The sequence below is a fragment of the Quercus robur genome, chromosome 8 (genome assembly GCF_932294415.1).
Source record: "Quercus robur chromosome 8, dhQueRobu3.1, whole genome shotgun sequence".
In the NCBI taxonomy this organism is placed as follows: domain Eukaryota; kingdom Viridiplantae; phylum Streptophyta; class Magnoliopsida; order Fagales; family Fagaceae; genus Quercus; species Quercus robur.
The window spans coordinates 10,949,477-10,970,555 of record NC_065541.1 but is presented as its reverse complement, the minus strand read 5'-3'; the positions used below and the strand labels follow the sequence as shown (position 1 = coordinate 10,970,555).

The following is a 21,079-nucleotide window of genomic DNA, read 5'->3' as shown; positions in this document are numbered from 1 at the left end:
GGGGGGGGGGGGGGGGGGGGGGAGTGGTCCAGATTAAGCATGATGCTTTGATATTGCAGGTAACTGTAAATTATTTTGAAAAACCTGCTACTTTAGATGCCATTAGCAACATTTGAAAGAATTTCTTGTTTGATTACACAGAAGGAATGAGAAAATGGAATGGCTCTTTCGAGTCCTTGAAAGTTAGTTCAACTTGTTAATTGAGTTTTGTGAGATTGGGATGTCGTATAGGATCCCATGTATTTAAAAATGTGTCTACAAGTAATATGAATGTAAATTTGGAGAGTTGTAAATCATGAACAGATGTTTTGGAGCGAAAGTATTATTATTACAATCACAGTTATAATGATGATATCACATGAAAGAATGCCCCTCTTTTTTAACCTCTTGTGCTCACCTTAGTCTCTGAGCTTGCTTGACTGCTAGTTGTGCTGGTGATATCATCTTAATTGGAATTATCACTTACCCTTCTGCTCTTCATTTTCCATGTCAAAGCTTAAATCCTTCGAGATGAATATCGGCAAGAGGATATTTGCTATGAATAATGCAGAGAGTATTACCGCACTGTGACAGATACATGAAAGAAAGAGTGAACAATTGTAATTGAAATGCACTAATCTGAATCTTGGTGGAACACTACACTACATATCAAAGACAGAAATGGGTTGAATTACTGGCTGTTTAATTTTGGAATATTTTGCTCATGAGCTGAGGGCATTGGAGAGTGAAAAGGACCAACCTGATGATTTGGAGCTGGCCCTTTATGTCAGCAGGCTCGGCTTCAGACGAGACACCAAGAAGAAGAGAATAGGGGATGGCGTTGGTCCTCGGAGCCAGTAGAGAAAAGTTGTTTGGCCTGTGTGGAAAAAACTGGGTAGCTTCACAGCTAGAGAGCCAAAGCAGCTGAGGCGTCCTTGGAAGTTTCTTGTGTTTGAGCTGTGATTGTAAGGGAAGCAATTGAGCATGGAATTGGATGCACAACATTGTAAAACTCCGAGTTGCAAAGCAGCAGTGTAGCAGAAGATTCTCCCTTTCAGACAACTCTCCTCTTCGAATGTTATCCAGCCAATTGAGCTCAGATAATGTTTTAATTGGGTAGAAGGGAATACTTATCTTCACGTGTCTGTTTTTCTTTCTTTTTCCTTTTTGTTTTTTTTAGGCTAGGACAATTACTTGCTCTCAGAGAAAGTTGAAGCAAGTGACAAACTGAAAATTTCTATTTTTTACTTGCCCTCAAAATTTTACGTTCTTTCACAAGTCATCTAACGTTAATTATCGTTGCATACGCTAAATTATACACGGTCATATACACTACGCTAAATTATATACTTTCATATACACTCTTGCTGTATTTTTGTCATAGATGACAAGACACGCAAATCCATCAAAACGTTATTCCTGGCATCCTAGAGGAAAAGACACCGCAACCCTTTTAACCATCAGGGAAGCCTTTATACACAGCATGGGGACAACAGATCGACAAGGATACAAAACAATTATGCTAATAATGGTGGAGTAAATGAAGGTGGCTACCCTTCTAAAGGAAATTACTGGTACACAAGAAGTAACAGCGAAACCATCTTGGGAGGACATCAAAAGTTGACAAGGCCGTATTTTAGCTTTCAACACCAATTTATTGGCTAAAAGTACATTTTTGACCCTTAAAGTTTAGGGTTTTTTTTTTTTTCCTTAATATTTGGATCTATTTTCAAAAGTGTCCATCTCTGCTAGCAGCCTAGCAGTCCTACAGTTAAGTGCCAAATACAATATCACAAATTGCCACATCACTCAACTCTTGGACCAAAAAAAAAAAAAAAAAGAAGCTAAAAACGATGTTGTTTGCTTAGAAATAAGTGAGAATAATCTCAAACTAATCCCAAAAACGGTGTTGTATGCAAACCGATCTCAAAACTTAGAATTGAAGTATTGCAATTTTCCCTTTTTCTAGATTGGAACTAGGGATCAAAGTGTTGTAATCTTTATTTCTTCCTAGATTGTATCCACAATCAAAACTATGTAATTTTCTTCTTTATGATGTAATCTTTAAAGTTATTCAATAATAATGTATTTTATGAACATATTCTTATTTTTCATTTTTAACAAAAAAACCCTCGATCTAATGAGCAACATATGTCCAATTGAGTAATCACACCTATGAGGGCCCAAATCTTAAGGAAACGAGTTTTTATTTTTTTTTATTATTTTTTTTTTTATTTAGGGAAAACAATCAATATCCTCACAGTTATTAGCAAATTTGACAAAGTTATTTGTTCAGAAGGACAAATATATATATATATATATATATATGTAAAGAAACATATGTTATCATATGACATGACGGAACCTATAATCAGATTTGAAGTAGACACTATTATAGTATAATGTAAAAATTATAAAGCATGTGAGGTGTATTGATGTGACATGCTATAATTTATGATTCTATTACTATTTACTAGTAAACATACAATACGCACAAAAATGTGGGTATTGTAAGATTTCTCTTTTATGTAACACAAAATTTTAGGCCAATTACATAAAAATCACAATCATTTTACAAGAAATATAATAAATTCACTAAACGACATGAGTCGAGCCAAGTATCAATAGTTTAAGATTATTCATTTTATTTTATTTTAAATATAAGCTGAGCTTGAGTTTATTACTAAACTAGATTACATGTTCAAGTTCAATTTATTTTCTTTTCATATACACTCAAGTTTGTTTATGAGTTACTTGATTAAAGTTATTCTATTCTCATATATATTATGACTACATTTTTTACTTTTTCATAAATCTACATTCATAATTAATAAATAGAAGATAGTTAAAATTATATTATTTGAGTTAATTTAATAATATGATTTTCCATTTATGAACTTATCAAAATCATAAATAATTTTTACACTAAAATGGAATTATTTGTATTATTAATAGGCCACAAAATAGTAATTTTATGATATCCTATGAAATTATTTACAAACTTGATTATTAATTCTATATAAATGTAATTTTTACAAAAACTGACAAACACATGCTTAAATCAAGTCTCATACTCAAAACTTGTTTATGAATGCATTATTATATTAAATTTTGACTTGTTAATAATCGAGTCATAACTAAAATTTGAATTTAGCTCATTTATCAAATAAACGAATATGAACAACTTAGTTAATTTATAACCCTCCACCGCTCTAATATCAAACTTTTCCACTCTTTCATCCGTCAAAGCAAAAAAAAAAATCCACTATTTCTCTTAGCTAAAAAAAAAAAAAAAAAAAAAAAAAAAAAACTCAATATTTGGCATAGGAAAAAATAATTAAAAAAAATCCTTAAATTCCTTTTATAATATAGTAGACCAATATTAGTCAATTACAAAAATAGCAGTGGACGTTTAATATTATTTTAGACATTTTTGTTTTGTTTTGTTCTTATATTTATTATTTATCTATAATACTAATAACAAAATTTTATATTTTGAATTTTATCATTTTATGTATTAAAATATTTTCAAATAAAATTTTAAATTTTTTAAAATACCTTTATCGTTTAGTTAAATAATTTTAAATTAAAAAACATAGACCGATTAAAAGAATAATTTACTATTTTCTAAAATACCATATCATTTCTCTTTTTAAAATGTAGATTTTTCTTTTCTCTTCTCCGGGTTGAATTGCCGCTTTTATTTTATTTTTTTTTAAATAAAATAAAATAAAAGAAGAAGAAAGAAGCGGGAGTTGGCGTTGTTATTCAGGCTGGTTTGAGCAAGAAATTTCGGGTTCTTTTGGGAGTTGGCGTTGTCAATTCTCTATAATCCATTCATACTCTCTCTCTCTCTTTCTTCCTTTTTTTTGTTTGGTTGATGAGAAACCGAAGCAAAAAGAAAAAGAAAATCAGATTTTTGTTATTGATTTTGCTGTGTTACGATTTTTTGAAATCGCAAAAATCACCTCCATGAAACTTCGAAATTCGTAAATAGTCATATTTATGCTTGAAAGACTAGAAAAGGTGTATGCTTTCTCATTTTCAAAGCTTTCAGATTCAAACTTTTGACTCCTCCGTTTCTTTCGTTTTCCTTTTCTTTCTCGGCTGCCAAACAGCACTCACAGCTACTATTCAATACCCCTGCTTAATTGTATTCAGATTATGTTTATGCTATATATCGATATTGTTCAACTTGTTGACAATGAAAGCAGCGATCGACGTGACAATGATGTTAGGTGTTATAAGGCGAAGATTCGCTTCCTGCGGCTCGTCTGTCTCGGTAAATGAATCTTTCCCTCATTTGTTTATTCAAAACTTGTTGTTTGTGGTTTTTATAGTTTGGAAATTTGAGTATTTGCTTCTTAAATTTGATTCATTTCTGAAAATCAAAGGGCTTTTGTTTTAGGTTTTTAGACAGTCATTGCCGGCGAGCCAGCCTGTGGTGTCTACTTCTAGAGTTTCCTCCATTGCAGAGAAAGAGGTACTGATCTTTGTTTTCCTTTTTATTTGTTTATAGTTCTACTATGGTTCACTTTATAGAAAAAGAAATTTGGGTTTGCTTGCATATATGGAGAAAGTCAAATTTATGCTGAAATGTTCTTGGAATTTGTTGGTTTGGTGTGGCCAATGAGCACCTGTTTTAAATGTTACCTTTCCCCCTTTTATTAGCTTAAGATTGAGGGTGAAGTTGTGGGTACAGAACTCACTGGGTGCGTGTGTAACTTAAAAAATGTATAATGTTTTGGCGTGAACAATTTTTGATTAATGGGTGATTTGATTTCATCATATATTGTTCACCATGTTTGATTTGTTTAGGTTTTTGGGCTATTCTATTTTTTTCCTCCCTTGTGCAGTTTAGTATTAAATAGTTTTTGGGTTTACTTTTCAATTTTGGGAAGATTTATAAGATGTTCTATCTTTTTATCATGAGAGCAGGTTTTACTTCAACCGAGAGGCTCTGGACAGGTGCGGAATTTTGGTCACCTTGTTGTACCTGGTAATCTTAAGTGCTGTTTTCTCTATCTCTCTTAGTGACTAGCTCATACATTTAAGTGTGCCTTCATTTTCTCTGTGATTAATATTTTTTAATATTTTCTTGTTACAGGTTGCTCAGTTAGTTCAAGGCCAAAGAGGTTAGTGACTCCATTAGTCCATTTAAGTGAATATTTTTTAAGTAGAGTTTTGAGGACTACTAAAGTGAATGGCAATGCTTGGGCTTGGGGGAGCGAGCATGTTCCCTTGTCACACTACAGTAGTGTGGACTAGGTCTTGCTAGTAACCTGACTCAGAGTTTATATATACAAAAATCTAAGTGTATATTGTACACACACACGAGCACATATATATTATGTAGTTATTAAGAATTCATATGTCTAAAATTTATAAATGATGCATCAAGCTAAATAGGCAGTATCCATGATAAACGTACTTCAGAAACCTGTCTGAGTTTGAAATTTCCAGTACACTCTTTTTGTACCTGATTTGAGATCCAATGAGGATTGGTTTCCTGATTATCATCTCATATTAATCCAACTCAATTGTACATTTTTACAGCAATTAAGCAGGTTATCCATTCTACATATTTATAGAGTGTTCAATTCTCATAATTGGGAGGGGGTAATATCATGTGAGTTAGTATTTTTGTAGCTATTATTATAAAATTTTGATGGGATAATAATAATGTATAGGTTTCCAATGAATCGAAGAACTTGAGGTGGACACCTTCACTGACAGGGACGAAGCAGGATTGGCAGGATAGATTCAGGAGCATTAAATTTGGGAGGAAAGGCATTGAAGATACTGAAAAAGTTGAAAACTCAGCCATGTCTGTTCCGTTTTATGATGAAAATCTGTACCTGCTGAACATGAAAAATGATCTTGAAGCTAAGGTAGCTTTCTATATGCTTAATTCTTTGTCTATGTGTACTGTTTTACGCATGAAATTGAACCAGCTTCATATGGATCCTGTCTGTAGGGTTACTCTATTTTGCTACATATAAAATATGTAAGAAATTCTGCCAAAGTGGTGTTACAACTTACTTATTGTTAGAAAGAAATAAAGAATTGGCATAGTAAACTAGAACTAACTTGTGTTGGTAGAACAAGATAACAGAATGGAAACATGGGGAAAATTTATACAAGCCAATATTGTCATGACATATATATTTTCTAAAGCTCTTAATTTAACATCAAGAATATGTTTGAGTTCTATGGGCAGTTTTGACAATGAAGAATAGTCAGATTGATCAAGACGCATAACTAAATCTTTGGTCTGTATGAAAAATAAAACTATTACCCTCATACCTGTCCTGCATGTATATGGGTGGAGTGTTCATAGACAGGGGTCACACTTATTAGGGAAAAAATTTGAAGCTCTTGGAGCAGTCTTTAATCCTTGCTTGCATAAGGAGAAACGCAGATCCTTTGAAGGCTTTTGCCCCCTCCCTTTACTAGTGAATTTAATATCTTTTGAATGATAAAAGTGAAGCCAGTAACAGTTTCTGTGGGCTTCAAGTTCAATACATGGTACTTTGATAGATGATGAAGAAATGCACAATCATAGTCTTTCTACATAACAGCCATTTCTTAAAAACCAGTACTTTGATTGATGTACTTGGCTAAATTTGGATATAGATATTTGTTTTGCCCTTTTAATAATAATAAAAAAAAGGAATAATTGGCAATTCACCTGTTGTTGTCTGGTCAAGATCCATCCTTCCATAAAATATATATTTCATCTTGATTTGTTTGAGCAGATCTATGATCCTGCAATTTGGTATTACCATCTCTACATTATTAACAAGATTAGTGGTAGCAATTTATTCTTACACACTGTTTGCAAATTCAGCCTTCATTTATCACTTTTATGCTGTGCTAATCATGTCTTTTATTCTGAAATATTCAGCTTGGTTTAGGATTTCTAATTGCCGAAGCTATGCTGTCCACTAATAATAATTTGCCAAAGCTATTGTATGAGTGTAAAGACTACATTGTTGCCACTTGTCAAGGCAGATTCTGGAGTGAGAAAGTTGATGACCTTTGCCAGGTAGGTTTTATAAGACTGCAAGACACTAATATATATATGAAATAGTTTGGTTGGACCAGAAACTTTTGTTAGCCATTATAAGTGTCATTTGACAGCAGAATGATGAACTGGTCATATAGGTCTTGGATGTGTCGCAGAAGTGAAAACCATTTGCGCTTTCCATGGTATTTTAACGGACAGCTCTATAAATGGAAGTACAGAAATGCAAAAGTGGATTTTATGCAATAATCAGTGTTTTTTTTTTGGATAGGTAAGAAAAGTATTATAAAAGAAGGTCTGCATTATGCCAAAAAAAAAAAAAAAAAAAAACAGCCAAAGGTTACAAAAAAAGAAAAAGAAAACAACTATATACAAGAGGGAAGTGAATCTACAAACAACTATATACAAGAGTGATTATTGTGAAATTTGTAATGCTACAGACACAAACTATTTTACAATATTTTTATAAACTACTAATGTGGCAAATTGTTATTAGTTCTAATATGGGTCTATCACTAACATAACATTTTTACTTGCAATAATTATTTGGAAAATACTAAAGCCGCATCAGTAGTTTGTAAAAATGTTGTAAAATAGTTTGTGTCTGTAGCATTACTCATTGTGAAATATAACTTTCCAAACTAGTAATAAAAAGGTCATAGACTTACATTTAATGTTGGGATAACAAAACATGGTCATTGCAAATACTGTGTTAAATAAAAAGTCTTCATCTTATTACCTCTCTACACTTTCCATACATGCAAGCATAAATGTATGTATCATGTATGTTATTGAGATTGTGTGTGTATAAACACAATCTCCTCCATCATTTTCTCCTCTGTTCTCCTCAAAACTCAAAATATAGTGTGTTATTGCATTTGACAAATTTAATTACAACTTCATTTATTAGTTAAGAGTTATATTCCAGATTAAGCAACATGCTTTGATATTGCAGGTAACTGTAAATTATTTTGAAAAACCTGCTACTTTAGATACCATTAGCAACAGTTGAAAGAATTTCTTGTTTGATTACACAGAAGGAATAAGAAAATGGAATGGCTCTTTGGAGTCCTTGAAAGTTAGTTCTACTTGTTAATTGAATTTTGTGAGATTGGGATGTCGTATAGGATCCCGTGTGTTTAAAAATGTGCCCACAAGTAACATGAAAGTAAATTGGGAGAGTGGTAAATCATGAACAGACGTTTTGGAGCGATAGTATTATTACTACAATCACAGTTATAATTAAGATATCACATGAAAGAATGCCCGTCTTTTTTAACCTCATGCTCTCACCTTAGTTTCTGAGCTTACTTGACTGCTAGTTGTGCTGGTGATATCATCTTAATTGGAATTATCATCATTACCCTTCTGCTTTTCACTTTCTTTGTCAAAGCCTAAATCCTTCATGATGAATGTCGGCACGATGAAATTTGCTAGGAAGTATGCAGAGAGAAGTACCGCACTGTGACAGATAAGTGAAAAAGAGTGAACAATTTTAATTGAAATGCACTAATATGAATCTTGGTGGAACACTAAACTACATATCAAAGACATTTATGGGTTGAATTACTGGCTGTTTAATGTTGGAATATTTTGCTTATGAGGTGAGGGCATTGGAGAGTGAAAAGGGCCAACCTGACTGGAAGCAGGACCGATATGTCTCCTCCGGGCTTGACTTCGGACGAGGCAGCGAGAAGAAGAGAATTGGGGATGGCGTTGGTCCTCGGAGCCAGTAGAGAAAAGTTGTTTGGCCTGTGTGGAAAAAACTGTGTAGCTTCACAGCTAGAGAGCCAAAGCAGCTGAGGTGTCCTCGGATGTTTCTTGTGTTTGAGCTGTGATTGTAAGGGAAGCAATGGAGCATGGAATTGGATGCACAACATTGTAAAACTCCGAGTTGCAACGCAGCAGTGTAGCAGAAGATTCCCCCTTTCAGACAACTCTCCTCTTCAAATGTTATCCAGCGAATTGAGCTCAGATAGTGTTTTAAGTGGATAGAAGGGAAGACTTATGTGTCTTTCTTTTTTTAGGCCAGGACAATTACGTGGTCTCAGAAAGTTGAAGCAACAAACTGTAAATTTCTACTTTTTTACTCGCCCTCAAAATTTTATATTCTTGCTCAATGTAATCTACATAAGTCCGTTTGGATATAACTTATTTTTATTGAAAACTAAAAACATTGTAACAAAATAATTTTAAAATATGTGAATAGTACTGTGAGACCAATTTTTAATGAAAAAGTGGCTGAAAAGTGGGTAAACAGTACATGAACAATATGTAAACAGTAACCACACAGTGTGAATAGTAACTTCTATCCCCCAGTTGAAACGCGTGCAGAGAAAAAAAAAAAAAGAGCTGAAACACGTCTCTCCCAAAACGTAGACGCTATAATCTATCCAAACCGCACCTAATGTATAATGTTAAAGTTAGCAAGTAATGACTTAAAGAGTTCGTGTCATATTTGAATTAACATGATTGACTCATTTATTTATTTATTTTTTAATACAAGATAGAATTCTACTCTAATCTAATTTAAGTGTATATGTGTGTATACATGATTGACTCATTTATTAAAAGTGTTATAATGACGTTTTTGTGTCCAACTCACAAAACCTACTTATTTAACTAAATGTCATTTTATTAATATACCATTAAAAACTTTAGATATATAAATTTTTTAGTTGTTGTGGTTTATTTTGTTTGATATATTGTGATTAATTATTTGTGATGATAAGATATGCTTTGGCTTTGAATGATTATTTGTGATACTTTGAATTCTATATTAAAAAAAATCTATTTATTTAGTTATTTATTTATTATATTTTAGATCAATTGAGTTAATACTAAAATATGATGAAATAGGTCTATACGACTGAGTCAGTCATTTAATAAACGTATTAAAATTAAGGAATTGTGACCCATCTAATAAATGTGTCGGGTTAGTATTGACACACATATAATCAAATGCTAAATCGATGCAAAACAAATGTGACACGTGAATATGAATAATCAACCCTATAGCTATATATCCCATACGCATAATGTATAGTCACCACTAATAAATATTAATAGATTTATGGAGAAGCTTTTGTCATAAAAAGACAAGCAAATCCATCGGGACCTTGGCCACCATGAGGAAAAGACACCGCAACCCTTTTAACCATCAGGGAAGACTTTATACACAGCACGGGGACAACAGACAAGGATACAGAACAATTAATTAATCTAATAATGGTGGAGTCAAAGAAGGTGGCTACCCTTCTAAAAGGAAATAACTAGTCGCGGCTTCATATTATATACAATAATCCAAAATAAATACAATTTAGTATACGATACAGCTATATCGTATAATAGTTTAAAAATTTATTAATAGTTTAAAGATTAGTAAGACAATAACCATTAAATGTATAATAATTTATTATATTTATATGTAATATTAATTAAATAAAAATATATGATAAAGAAGAATAAATTTTTTTTTTTATACAAAATAGAAATTCTACTCTAACTTAATGTAAGTGTATATATGTGTGGATAAAGAAGAATAATAACAAATCTAAGAATAGGACTAGGAGTATGTGAAACTAAGAAAAAAAAAATTAATATAAATTTTTGCTTTTGAAGCGTATGACTTTTTAACCATACATGTGGTCACTCTCTTGGAATTGGAGGAAACAGAGATAAAAGCTAAGAAAACTACTTGATCAAACAAAGATAAAAGCTAAGAAAACATAGAAGGGAGAAAGAGAGATAGATAAAATGAGGAAATAATCACATATATAAATATAGATATGTTGGTTGGAACGATAGTGTAATTTTTTGTTGATGAGGAAGAAACGTGCAGGGAAAAATAGTTTCATTTTGTTGTCAACGGAAAAGTAAGCCAAAGTCCCAGATAGGAGGTTTATTTATTTATTTATTTTTTAACGAATGAACAAAAATTTGAAACATTTTTTATTATAAAATTAAATATTTTAAGAGTAGTGTTGTTGACACAACACTTACACAAAAATTTCACAACAAAATATAGGTAACAAGTTGTTAAAGGTAGGTAAAAAAAAGTGATTTATTAGCAAAAAATGAAAAGTAAAAAAGTGATGTCAGTTGTGCATCAAAGTAAAAACTAATTACAACTTGCCACTTAATCTCTATTATGAAATTAATTATTGTGAAAATATTGTAAAAGTAGTATTAAAATGATTATATTCAAGTTTATTTTAGCTGAATTTAAACAAAATTTAAGGTGAGGGTGAGTTCAAATATTTATTTTAGGGGAGTCAAAAAAAAAAAAAAAAATATATATATATATATATTTTATAAATTTTATATATATAAAAAAAAAAAAAAAAATTTGCGAGGCCAGGGGGTTCATTTGAACCCCTGGCCAGCACGTAACGCCGCCCCTGGAAATAACTGGTTAAGTTTAACAATGAAACCATCTTGGAGGACATCAAAAGTTCAAAAGGTCATGTTTGAACTTTCAACACCAATTTATTAGAGTCGCCCCACGATTAATAATCAAGACAGTTCAACTGCTTTCTAAAAATAGGCAAATAGGGACTATATAATATGGGTGTCACCTAGCCCTAACTCTTAATCTTGCTTTTGACCGGTACCAAAAAATATATATATTAATACTTTTCATGAAATTTTATTCCGGTAATATTTTTCTTTTTCGGGATCAATTAAAAATCAATTGTGCCAGGGTGAACTGATTCTATTTCTCCCTGAAATCTCTCATCCCTTTTTCCTATAAGTTTGGATAGATAGAATCTAATATTTAGTATGCTAATCTTTAGTGATTAAAGCACACTTTTGACCCTTAAAATTTGGGGTTGTTTTCATTTTAACTCTTATGATGTGTTTAGATATCACTTATTTTACTGAAAATGAAAACTTATTACTGAAAATACCGTAGATAAAGGTAAAAGTTAGTTGAAATAGTACAGTGAGATGTAAATAGTACTAAAAAGTGCAGTGAGACCTATAAATAATAACAAAAATAAATTAAATAGTAAAATAATTATAATTTTTCATCCTAATCCAAATGCATACTTAATGTTTGGATTTATTTTCAAAAGTGCCCTACAGCTACTGCCCATCTTTGCTAGCAGTCCTCCTGTAACCTGTTAAGGGCCAAATAGACCCTAACACCATCAAAAAAACGCCACTTCAATAATCTCTTGGACAAAAAAAGAAAAAAAAAAGCCAAACCAAAAACGATGTTGTATGCTTAGAAATCAGTGAGAGTAATCGCGGACTAATCCCAAAAAAGATGCTATATGCAAACTGAGATCAAAACTTGGAATTGAAGTATTGTAATTTTTTCTTTTCTATATTGGAACTAGGGATCAAAGCGCTGTGATCTTTATTATTTCTGTTGTATCCAAATCAAAACCATGTAATTCTTTTCTTTATGATGTAATCTTTAAAGTTATTCAATAATCATATATTTCATAAAGTTTTCTTATTTCACATCTTTAACAAAATAAGTGGTGACTCTGTTGTAAAATCCTCGATCTAAGGGGTAATATATATTCAATTGAGTAATCACACCTATGAGGGCCCAAAACTTAAGTAAAAGAGCTTTCCTTTGAGGAAAACAATTTGCATCCTCACAATTATTAGCGAATGTGACAAAGTTATTTGTATATATATATATAACATATGTTATCATATAACATGACAGAACAAATGATCAGATTTAAAGTAAACACTATCATATTAAAAAATTAAAATTAATAATAATAAAGCATGTGAGGTATACTGATGTGACATACTATAATTGTTTATGAACTCATTATTATGCTCAAGTTTGACTTTTTAAGTCGTAACCAAAACTTTAATTTAGCTTATTAGTCAAATATACTAACATGAATAGCTAAGTTAATTTATAACCCTCTACTAGCAATTGCATTAGTACTTCTAGATTTTTATGTCTATTTTACAGAATGAATCTATTTTTTTATTATTATTTTACATCATCATTTTTATAAAGCACTCATATCAGTTTATCTATTCTATACCTTTTTATTTAAATAATCATTTTATATTATTATTTCTAATAACCCATATCAAAACACACTTTACTCTATCTCTCTCACACGTCAGTTTTCTTTCTTTTTCTTCTTTCTTCCCTCTTTCTTCACCGTTCAATTTTTTATTCTTCCTTCCCACTATATATTTAAATAATGAAATTGAAAGCTACAATAACGATGTAAACATACACAGTTATTATATCATTTTTGCATATACACAATATTATATATCTACTTATGTCGGTAGTTTTTTAGCAAAAATATGTAAAAGTTGGCACTTTTTCTATTTTCGAAGGACCAATGCTATTGCTCTATCAAACTTTCCCACTCTTTCATTCACCCATCAAAGAAAATCCAAAAAAAAAAAAAAAAAATCCCACTAATTCGCTTAGGAAAAAATAATTTTAAAAAGAAATCCTTAAATTCCTTTTCTAAAATATAGTTGACCAATTACGCAAATAGCAGCCGTTTAATTTTCTTTTAGACAATTTGTTTTTTGTTTTTTTCTTTTTAGACAATTTTTATTTTTTTTTTGTTTTGTTTTGTTCTTACATTTATTATTTATTAATTATGTAAGATTGGAAATAAAATGACCTTCCATAGTGAGAGAAGCTGTGACACGTTCATACAATACACTTGCCAAACGTGATTCAATATCTTCGCGGCGACTCTCTCTCTCCCTCTCTCTCTGTGAGAAAAACCCTACGCTTTGATCCATTGTGTTCGAAGAAATCTCATCTGAGTGCTCGCTATTCGGGTCAATTCTCTATAATCCATTCATACTCTCTCTCTTTTTCTTCCTTTTTTATTTTTTATTTTTTGTTTGGTTGATGAGAAACTGAAGCAAAAAGAAAAAAGAAAAAGAAAAAGAAAAATCTGATTTTTTGTTTTTGTTTTTGCTGTGTTTTGTTATTTGAAATCGCAAAAATCACCTCCATGAAACTACGAAATTGGTAGATAGTCATAGTTATGCTTGAAAGACTAAAAAAGGTGTACGCTTTCGCATTTTCAAAGCTTCCAGACTCAAACTTTTGACTCCTATTCCGTTTCTTTCGTTTTCTTTTACTTTCTCGGCTGCCAAGCAGCACTCACAGCAACAATTCAATAGCTCTCTATATATATGTGTGCTTATTTGGATTGAGATTATGTTTATATTATATAAATATTGATATTGTTCAACTTGTTGTATGAAAGCAGCGATCAGCATAATAATGATGTTAGGTGTTATAAGGCGAAGAGTCGCTTCCGGCGGCTCGTCTGCTTCGGTAAATTAATCTTTCTTTCATTTGTTTATTCAAAACTTGTTTTTTATGGTTTGTATAGTTTGGAAATTTGAGGTTTTGTTTTTCAAATTTGATTCATTTCTGATACTCAATGTGCTTTTGTTTCAGGTTTTTGGGCAGACATTTCAGGCGAGCCGGCCTGTGGTGTCTACTTCTAGAGTTTCCTCCATTGCAGAGAAAGAGGTACTGATCTTTTTTTTTTAACCTCTTACTCTTTGTTTCTTTGTTTGTTTTCCTTTTTCAAATTCTACTTGTTTATGGTTCTACTATGGTTCACTTTACAGAAAAAGAAAATTGGGTTTGCTTGCATATATGGAGAAAGTCAATTTTATGGTGAAATGTGCTTGGAATTTGTTGGTTTGGTGTGGCCAATGAGCACCTGTTTTAAATGTTACCTTCACCCCTTTTATAGTTTTATTAGAGCAAAGTTGAGGGTGAAGTCATGGGTACAAAACTCACTGGGTGTGTGTGTAACTTAGTAAAAAAATATATGATGTTTTGGTGCGAACAATGTTTGATTAATGGGTGATTTGATTTCATCATGGTTGATTTATCAGGAGTTTGGGCTATTCTATTATCATCTCCTTTGTGCAGTTTAGTATTACATAGCTTTTGGGTTTACTTTTCAATTTTGAGAAGATTTATAAGATGTTCTATCTTTTTATTATGAGAGCAGGTTTTACTTCAACCGAGAGGCTTTGGGCAAGTGCGGAATTTTGGTCACCTTGTTGTACCTGGTAATCTTAAGTGCCATTTTCTCTATCTGTCATAGTGACTAGTTCATACATTCAAGTGTGCCTTCATTTTCTCTGTGATTAATGTTTTTTAATATTTTCTTGTTACAGGTTGCTCAGGTAGTTTACGGCCAATGAGGTTAGTGACTCCATTTAAGTGAATATTTTTTAAGAAGTGTTTTGAGGACTACTAAAGTGAATGGCAATGATTGGGATTGGGGGAGTGAGCCTGTTCCCTTGTCACACTACAGTAGTGTGGACTAGGTCTTGCTAGTAACCTGACTTGGAGTTTATATATACAAAAATATGTGTGTACCATACACACACAAGCACATATCAATATGTTATGTTGTTATTAAGAATTCAAATGTCAAATATAATAAATGACGCATCAAGCTGACAGGTAGTATCCATGATAAACGTACTTTAGAAACCTGTCTGAGTTTGAAATTTCCATTACACTTTTTGTACCTGATTTTTGAGATCCAATAGCCCAGTGAGGATTGGTTTCCTGATTATTCTCTCATATTAATCCAACTCAATTCTCAAAAGAACCTATTATGGACCATTTGGATTGAGGGGGAAGGGAGGGGGAGTGGAGGGGAGTAGAGTTGGATAAAGAAGTTCTTTGCAAGTTTAATTGTAATTTTTGGTTGGTTGCTTATAAACATTTTCTCTTTTGACTTTCTTGATGTGCAGGGAGGTTGTTGCCAGTATTCAGTGGGAAGCTACAATGCAAATGCTGAGCAGGCCATTTTCTTCAGACAATGGTGTGATATTGACATGTCTCTTCCATCAAATTTCTTCATTGGTTCAAAATAATAATAATAATAATAATAAATAAATAAATAAATAAATAAAATTCTTCATTGGTTCATATTCATAGTTGTTTTTATGTCTTTATGGTTGAACTGTTGAGGGATTCATGGGTTGTACTTTGGCTGATTGGCTCCTTTTGGGGGGATTTTATCTGTGTGGCAAAATTAAGAAGCAGATTGCTTCTTTAATTAAACTCTTTGGGTTACAGCACTTGTCAATGTTGTAAAAAAAAAAAAAAAAAAATTCAATTTCCAAATTAGAAATTGGTCAGTTGAAAATACTTTGCTAGGAGCATTCTTTTGGTGGCATTTATGAATGCATCTCTGTCACGACTCTATGGAATTGAGATCATGAGATTCATGACCTAAAACTAACATATCAAAACCTATACCAAACTATTCCACATAATAATTTACAGAACAAGCTAAGCATTATTATAAAAAGAAACATAATGGTAAAGATGCCTCCATAAACACATCTCATATATTCAAGATCCATTCTCAAGAGCTCCAACTAGTAAGTATCATTACAATAATCTCTAATAACAAGAACCTCTGAAAAAGAAACTTCCAAGCAATCCCTCATCTAAACAAGCCTTGAAAATAATAAATATGCTACTAATGGGTGTTGTAATATATATAATTTGGGATTTAGTTGTCAAAGATTTAATTTAGAGCATGTATAGTTGGATCACCCACAGCAGGCCATGTTCCATCTTTCTTAGGAGAACTTTGTCAATGACGTCTTACTAAGTAATCTTAACTCAAATGAGGAGAAAATGAAAACATAGTGGTATTAGAACAATTGTGGAGGACTGTGGAATAACTGTTGCCAAGCAGCTTTTTTCTGAAACACCTAATTAATCACATGGATAGCAATCATACCTTATAGAGTGAAAATTTTCTAATTAATTTCATGAATAGCAATCAGATGGACTTCATTTTTTCCCCCAAAACGCAGTGCTGGAAAAACATGTGGCACATGCCTTATATAGAGTGAAAATTTCCTAATTTGTGCTTTGTACCCCTTAATAGTGTCAGACTTGGACATGTTTTACACTTGCTCTGCATGTTTCTTTGGTGTTGACATATCTGATAACTTCGGTTATTTGTGCGTTCAAGGGGATTTGGTTGATGCTGTTGTCCCTTTTATGGGTGAATCCATTACTGATGGCACACTGGCGAGTTTCTTGAAGAGTATGTTTTCCTCGTTTCAGCTTATCAATCCTTTAATTCACTACAGTATTTAGTGTTTGTGACTCTAATTGATTGATTGTGTCTGCAACTGGCATTTTGAGAGCAGATCCTGGTGACAGGGTAGAAGTTGATGAACCGATTGCTCAAATTGAAACAGATAAGGTGCTGATGTGATGCAGTATTTAAATATGTTTTTGAATCTTTACATGGTTGGAAATGGGGCTTCTTCCCCCTATAGAAGAAAATCAGGGATATATTGTAATACTTAAATTCTTTTATTTTCTGTCAGGTGACAATTGATGTTACTAGTCCTGAAGCGGGTGTGATTCAAAAGGTGATATATTGGTTGGCTTGTATTTTACTTTTTTGTTTGCTACCATGACAAGTTCATGGCTTTTATTTTCTTTGCACACTTGGAAAAGATAGGATATTGAATGTTAATGTTGGCTACTATATTAAAATTAATTGTTGGCAGTTTGTAGCCAAGGAAGGTGATACTGTAGAACCAGGTACCAAGATTGCCATCATTTCAAAGTCTGCTGAAGGAGTGGCGCCTGTTGCTCCATCTGAGAAGGCATCAGAGAAAGCTGTTTCGCAGCCATCTCCCCCTTCTGAAAAGAGTGAGGAAAAGCAGAAGCCTAAAGTTGAAACTGCTCCTGTCACTGCGAAGCCTAAAGCACCCTCTACACCACCTCCTAAACACTCAGCTACAGAACCTCAGCTTCCCCCTAAAGAAAGGGAAAGGCGGGTAAGTCTATCCTTGTTCTATTAATTTCATATGGCACAATAGTGTTAGTGTAATGTTTTGTAATTGTATATAATACTTTAACACTGTAACAAAGTAATCTTGCTGGTCTTGCTAAAAGTATAAAGGCCTTGTAATTGCAGGTTCCTATGACAAGACTCCGAAAACGGGTTGCTAATCGATTGAAAGATTCCCAAAACACATTTGCACTGTTGACAACATTCAATGAGGTTGATATGTAAGTAAAATTATATTAATATTATAGTGTGTATTTACAGTAGATGGCAGTTACCCCTGATTTGGGACTCATTGGTAGCTGGGTATTACATTTTTGGATTCTTCTCATTATGCTCAGAATTGATTGGGTGTTGGCTCTTTCCTCTATTTGCATGTATATGGACAAGTGACACAGTAGGCTTAATTCTGTGACTTGCTTTTATTAATCACTTTGTTCTTTCTTGGCTGTGGGAAGGAAACACATGCATACTAGCTGAATCAATCCCGCAACTTCATGCAATTGCTAGGGAGTTGAAATGCCAGTTGGGCTATAGCCCATTGGCTTTAGTTTTGGTCCTCACTGGCACATTTGTGCCCACATGCTAGCTCGCCTCCATAGATGGACATTGATGTTATAATTAAATTATATATTTTATTGTTATATGATTAAATTGTTATATTACCTCAGTTCCCCCTACCTTCTCTACTCTGATAAAATCATCCAATTTTTTATAGTATTTTTATAATAATTATTTCTTGGTATGAGCAAAACTCGTGGAAAAAATTAATTTTTGATATAATCAATGCTATTGACCTTACCATTAATTAAGATGAATTTTTATCAGGTGTTTTACATATGACTGTATTTACTGAAAAAAGGAATTCAACAGTGTGATCTTTTGTTATGCATAAGAGCTTAGGTTTAAAGTTTGTAGCTTTTTGCCTTATTCAACTGACAAACCTAAACTCGAATATATTTTAGGTTGGTTTTCATGATTTAATTCTCAACTGTACTTGGCTTTTACTGGGAAAAGCTGCTTCCCTAGTTTATGTGTTGTGTTCAACCTAAATAGTTACAGGAAAAAGAGAAGAAGAAGATAACATAAGAACAGATTACATTCATTTTCAAGGTGAAGATATGATTATTTTCTGCTCTCGTCTTTTTTAAACTGATTTGCTGCTTCTTGCAGGACAAATCTGATGAAGCTCCGTTCTGATTACAAGGATGCTTTTGTTGAAAAGCATGGGGTGAAGTTAGGACTTATGTCGGGATTTGTGAAAGTATGTTATGGAACATAGACTAACCTTTGCTTGGCACATGCTTATATGCGTTTAATTACATATCTGTTCTTGTTTTGTAACTATATTCCAGGCTGCTGTCAGTGGGCTCCAAAATCAGCCTATTATTAATGCGGTCATTGATGGGGATGATATTATCTATAGAGACTATGTAGATATCAGTATTGCTGTTGGTACCCCAAAGGTATGTCACATTACTATGTTTGTCAAGGCTGTTGAATAATATAATGGTGTGGTGAAACATGGATTTTGTACCTTTTATTATGGGTATTTTTTTAAATAGCTGTATGTTATACATAATTTTGTTATAAAGCATTTTTTCCAGATTAGGCATATACTACGTAATGATTTGTTGTTAACTTATTATTTTTCTCATACATGTTCAAGGTTTGTCTTCGTATATATTGTTCTCTCTATAAGTGCAAGTAAAAATGCAGATTTGTGATCTATAAGCTATGTTAGTTCCTCTATGTATGTTGGTTTTGAATTGTCTGGTTGTCTTCTCCCTTTGAAGTTTGACCTGATTTTTAGGACCATGGCCACATTTTTTAAGGTACCATCTTTTGTGATACCTGAACAGTTGCTAAAAGGAAGATTTCTTGTAATTTTCTTGTAATTGTGATCTATAAACCCCACCATTAGTTCTTGTTGAGTAGGATTGTGTATTTCTCAAGCTGTAAACCTTGTACATATATTTATCACTATTGAAGATTCTTCAACTTATTCCCTTCCAGGGCCTTGTTGTCCCAGTCATCCGCAATGCTGAGAAGATGAATTTTGCTGAGATTGAGAAGGAGATCAACACACTAGCAAAGAAGGCAAATGATGGATCTATATCTATTGATGAAATGGCTGGAGGTTCATTTACAATATCTAATGGTGGGGTTTATGGAAGCCTTTTAAGTACCCCCATCATCAATCCCCCTCAGGTTTGGTGTTATTTGTTTTTTTAATTCTCTAACTCCTCACATGATCAAAAAAGAGAATTTCACACCAATGAACCTTTCTTTGGCAGTCGGCAATATTGGGTATGCACTCGATAGTGAGCCGTCCTATGGTTGTTGGAGGAAACGTTGTTCCAAGGCCAATGATGTACATTGCTCTAACATATGACCATAGGTTGATTGACGGGAGAGAGGCAGTTTTCTTCTTGCGTCGTATCAAAGATGTTGTGGAGGACCCTCGTAGACTTCTCCTTGACATATGAAGACCCAACTGCAGGTGCTTTGTGATTCTTGGTTTTCTGGTATACCTAGAATTGGATATACTTGAATTTATTGATAAAAAATAAACATATTTAGATCTAAATTTTGTAGGGTTTAATTTTGTTATTGCGGCTGGATATGATGGAATTTGAAATGAGAGACTTTCAAAATGTTGTATTTTGTTTTATGCTGAACCCGCCAAGTTCTCATCAAAAAAGCTTGTATGGAACTAATGTGAATCGTATTGTAGGGAATCATCCCTAAAATGATTTACTGAGACTCGTTATATTTTTTTAATTTACATGGTCTGGTGCTGAGAAACATCTCATGCGGAATGTTTGTTTTATCATGAACGTTTTGGCTGATAAGAAATGTTGGTTCTTTATAATCACCATACGCTTACAGTATTTCGATGTTGTAGGCTCTTATTTGTAAGATTATAAAGAATATAATGCTGCTATTAAATTTTTTCCATCTTTTAAACACTCAAAAGCGTCGTCAGATGTAGATGTGGGTTTGGTAGTCAAATAAAGCATGGACCCGTTTTGCATGAATCGCGCAGAGCATAGGCCTTTATATACCAGAATGTATATATATTGCAGAAATCTTCCATTTAAGTTTTATTTGAAATTTAAATTGTTTTCCATTTTATATTTTTCTCCATCTTGTGCAGTAAATTGTTTTCCATTTTATATGTTTCTCCATCTTGTGCAGTAAACATAAAGGCTCTAAGCACCTTACAATGGATATCTCCTAAAGG

The 21,079-nt window shown here is 32.6% G+C and overlaps 1 protein-coding gene and 2 long non-coding RNA genes across 6 annotated transcripts; 1 reads left to right on the top strand and 2 right to left on the bottom strand.

Moving 5' to 3' along the window:
• Positions 1-8: 8 nt before the first annotated feature.
• Positions 9-9,018, bottom strand: LOC126694562 (uncharacterized). Its single transcript, XR_007645805.1, has 3 exons — positions 8,642-9,018; positions 7,987-8,468; positions 9-84 (listed from the first exon to the last, which is right to left on the bottom strand). It is a non-coding gene; the product is annotated as an uncharacterized LOC126694562 (long non-coding RNA).
• Positions 268-1,287, bottom strand: LOC126694561 (uncharacterized). Its single transcript, XR_007645804.1, has 2 exons — positions 740-1,287; positions 268-564 (listed from the first exon to the last, which is right to left on the bottom strand). It is a non-coding gene; the product is annotated as an uncharacterized LOC126694561 (long non-coding RNA).
• Positions 3,860-20,665, top strand: LOC126694559 (dihydrolipoyllysine-residue succinyltransferase component of 2-oxoglutarate dehydrogenase complex 2, mitochondrial). Of its 4 annotated transcripts, XM_050390908.1 has the most exons (15): positions 13,632-13,798; positions 14,239-14,306; positions 14,433-14,507; positions 15,001-15,061; positions 15,170-15,197; positions 15,758-15,828; positions 16,999-17,073; positions 17,180-17,235; positions 17,363-17,407; positions 17,549-17,821; positions 17,962-18,056; positions 19,006-19,096; positions 19,188-19,298; positions 19,849-20,043; positions 20,130-20,665. In XM_050390908.1, the coding sequence occupies exons 2-15, from the start codon at positions 14,253-14,255 to the stop codon at positions 20,319-20,321; spliced, it is 1,422 nt and encodes a 473-aa protein (XP_050246865.1). In that variant the 5' UTR covers positions 13,632-13,798; positions 14,239-14,252; the 3' UTR covers positions 20,322-20,665. The 4 variants fall into 4 exon arrangements, with proteins under 4 accessions (XP_050246863.1, XP_050246864.1, XP_050246862.1 ...); XM_050390906.1 differs by lacking the exons at positions 13,632-13,798; positions 14,239-14,306; positions 14,433-14,507; positions 15,001-15,061 and adding exons at positions 3,860-4,261; positions 4,388-4,462; positions 4,918-4,978; XM_050390907.1 differs by lacking the exons at positions 13,632-13,798; positions 14,239-14,306; positions 14,433-14,507 and adding an exon at positions 4,398-4,462 and having other exon boundaries at positions 20,130-20,335; positions 20,431-20,665.
• Positions 20,666-21,079: the final 414 nt, after the last annotated feature.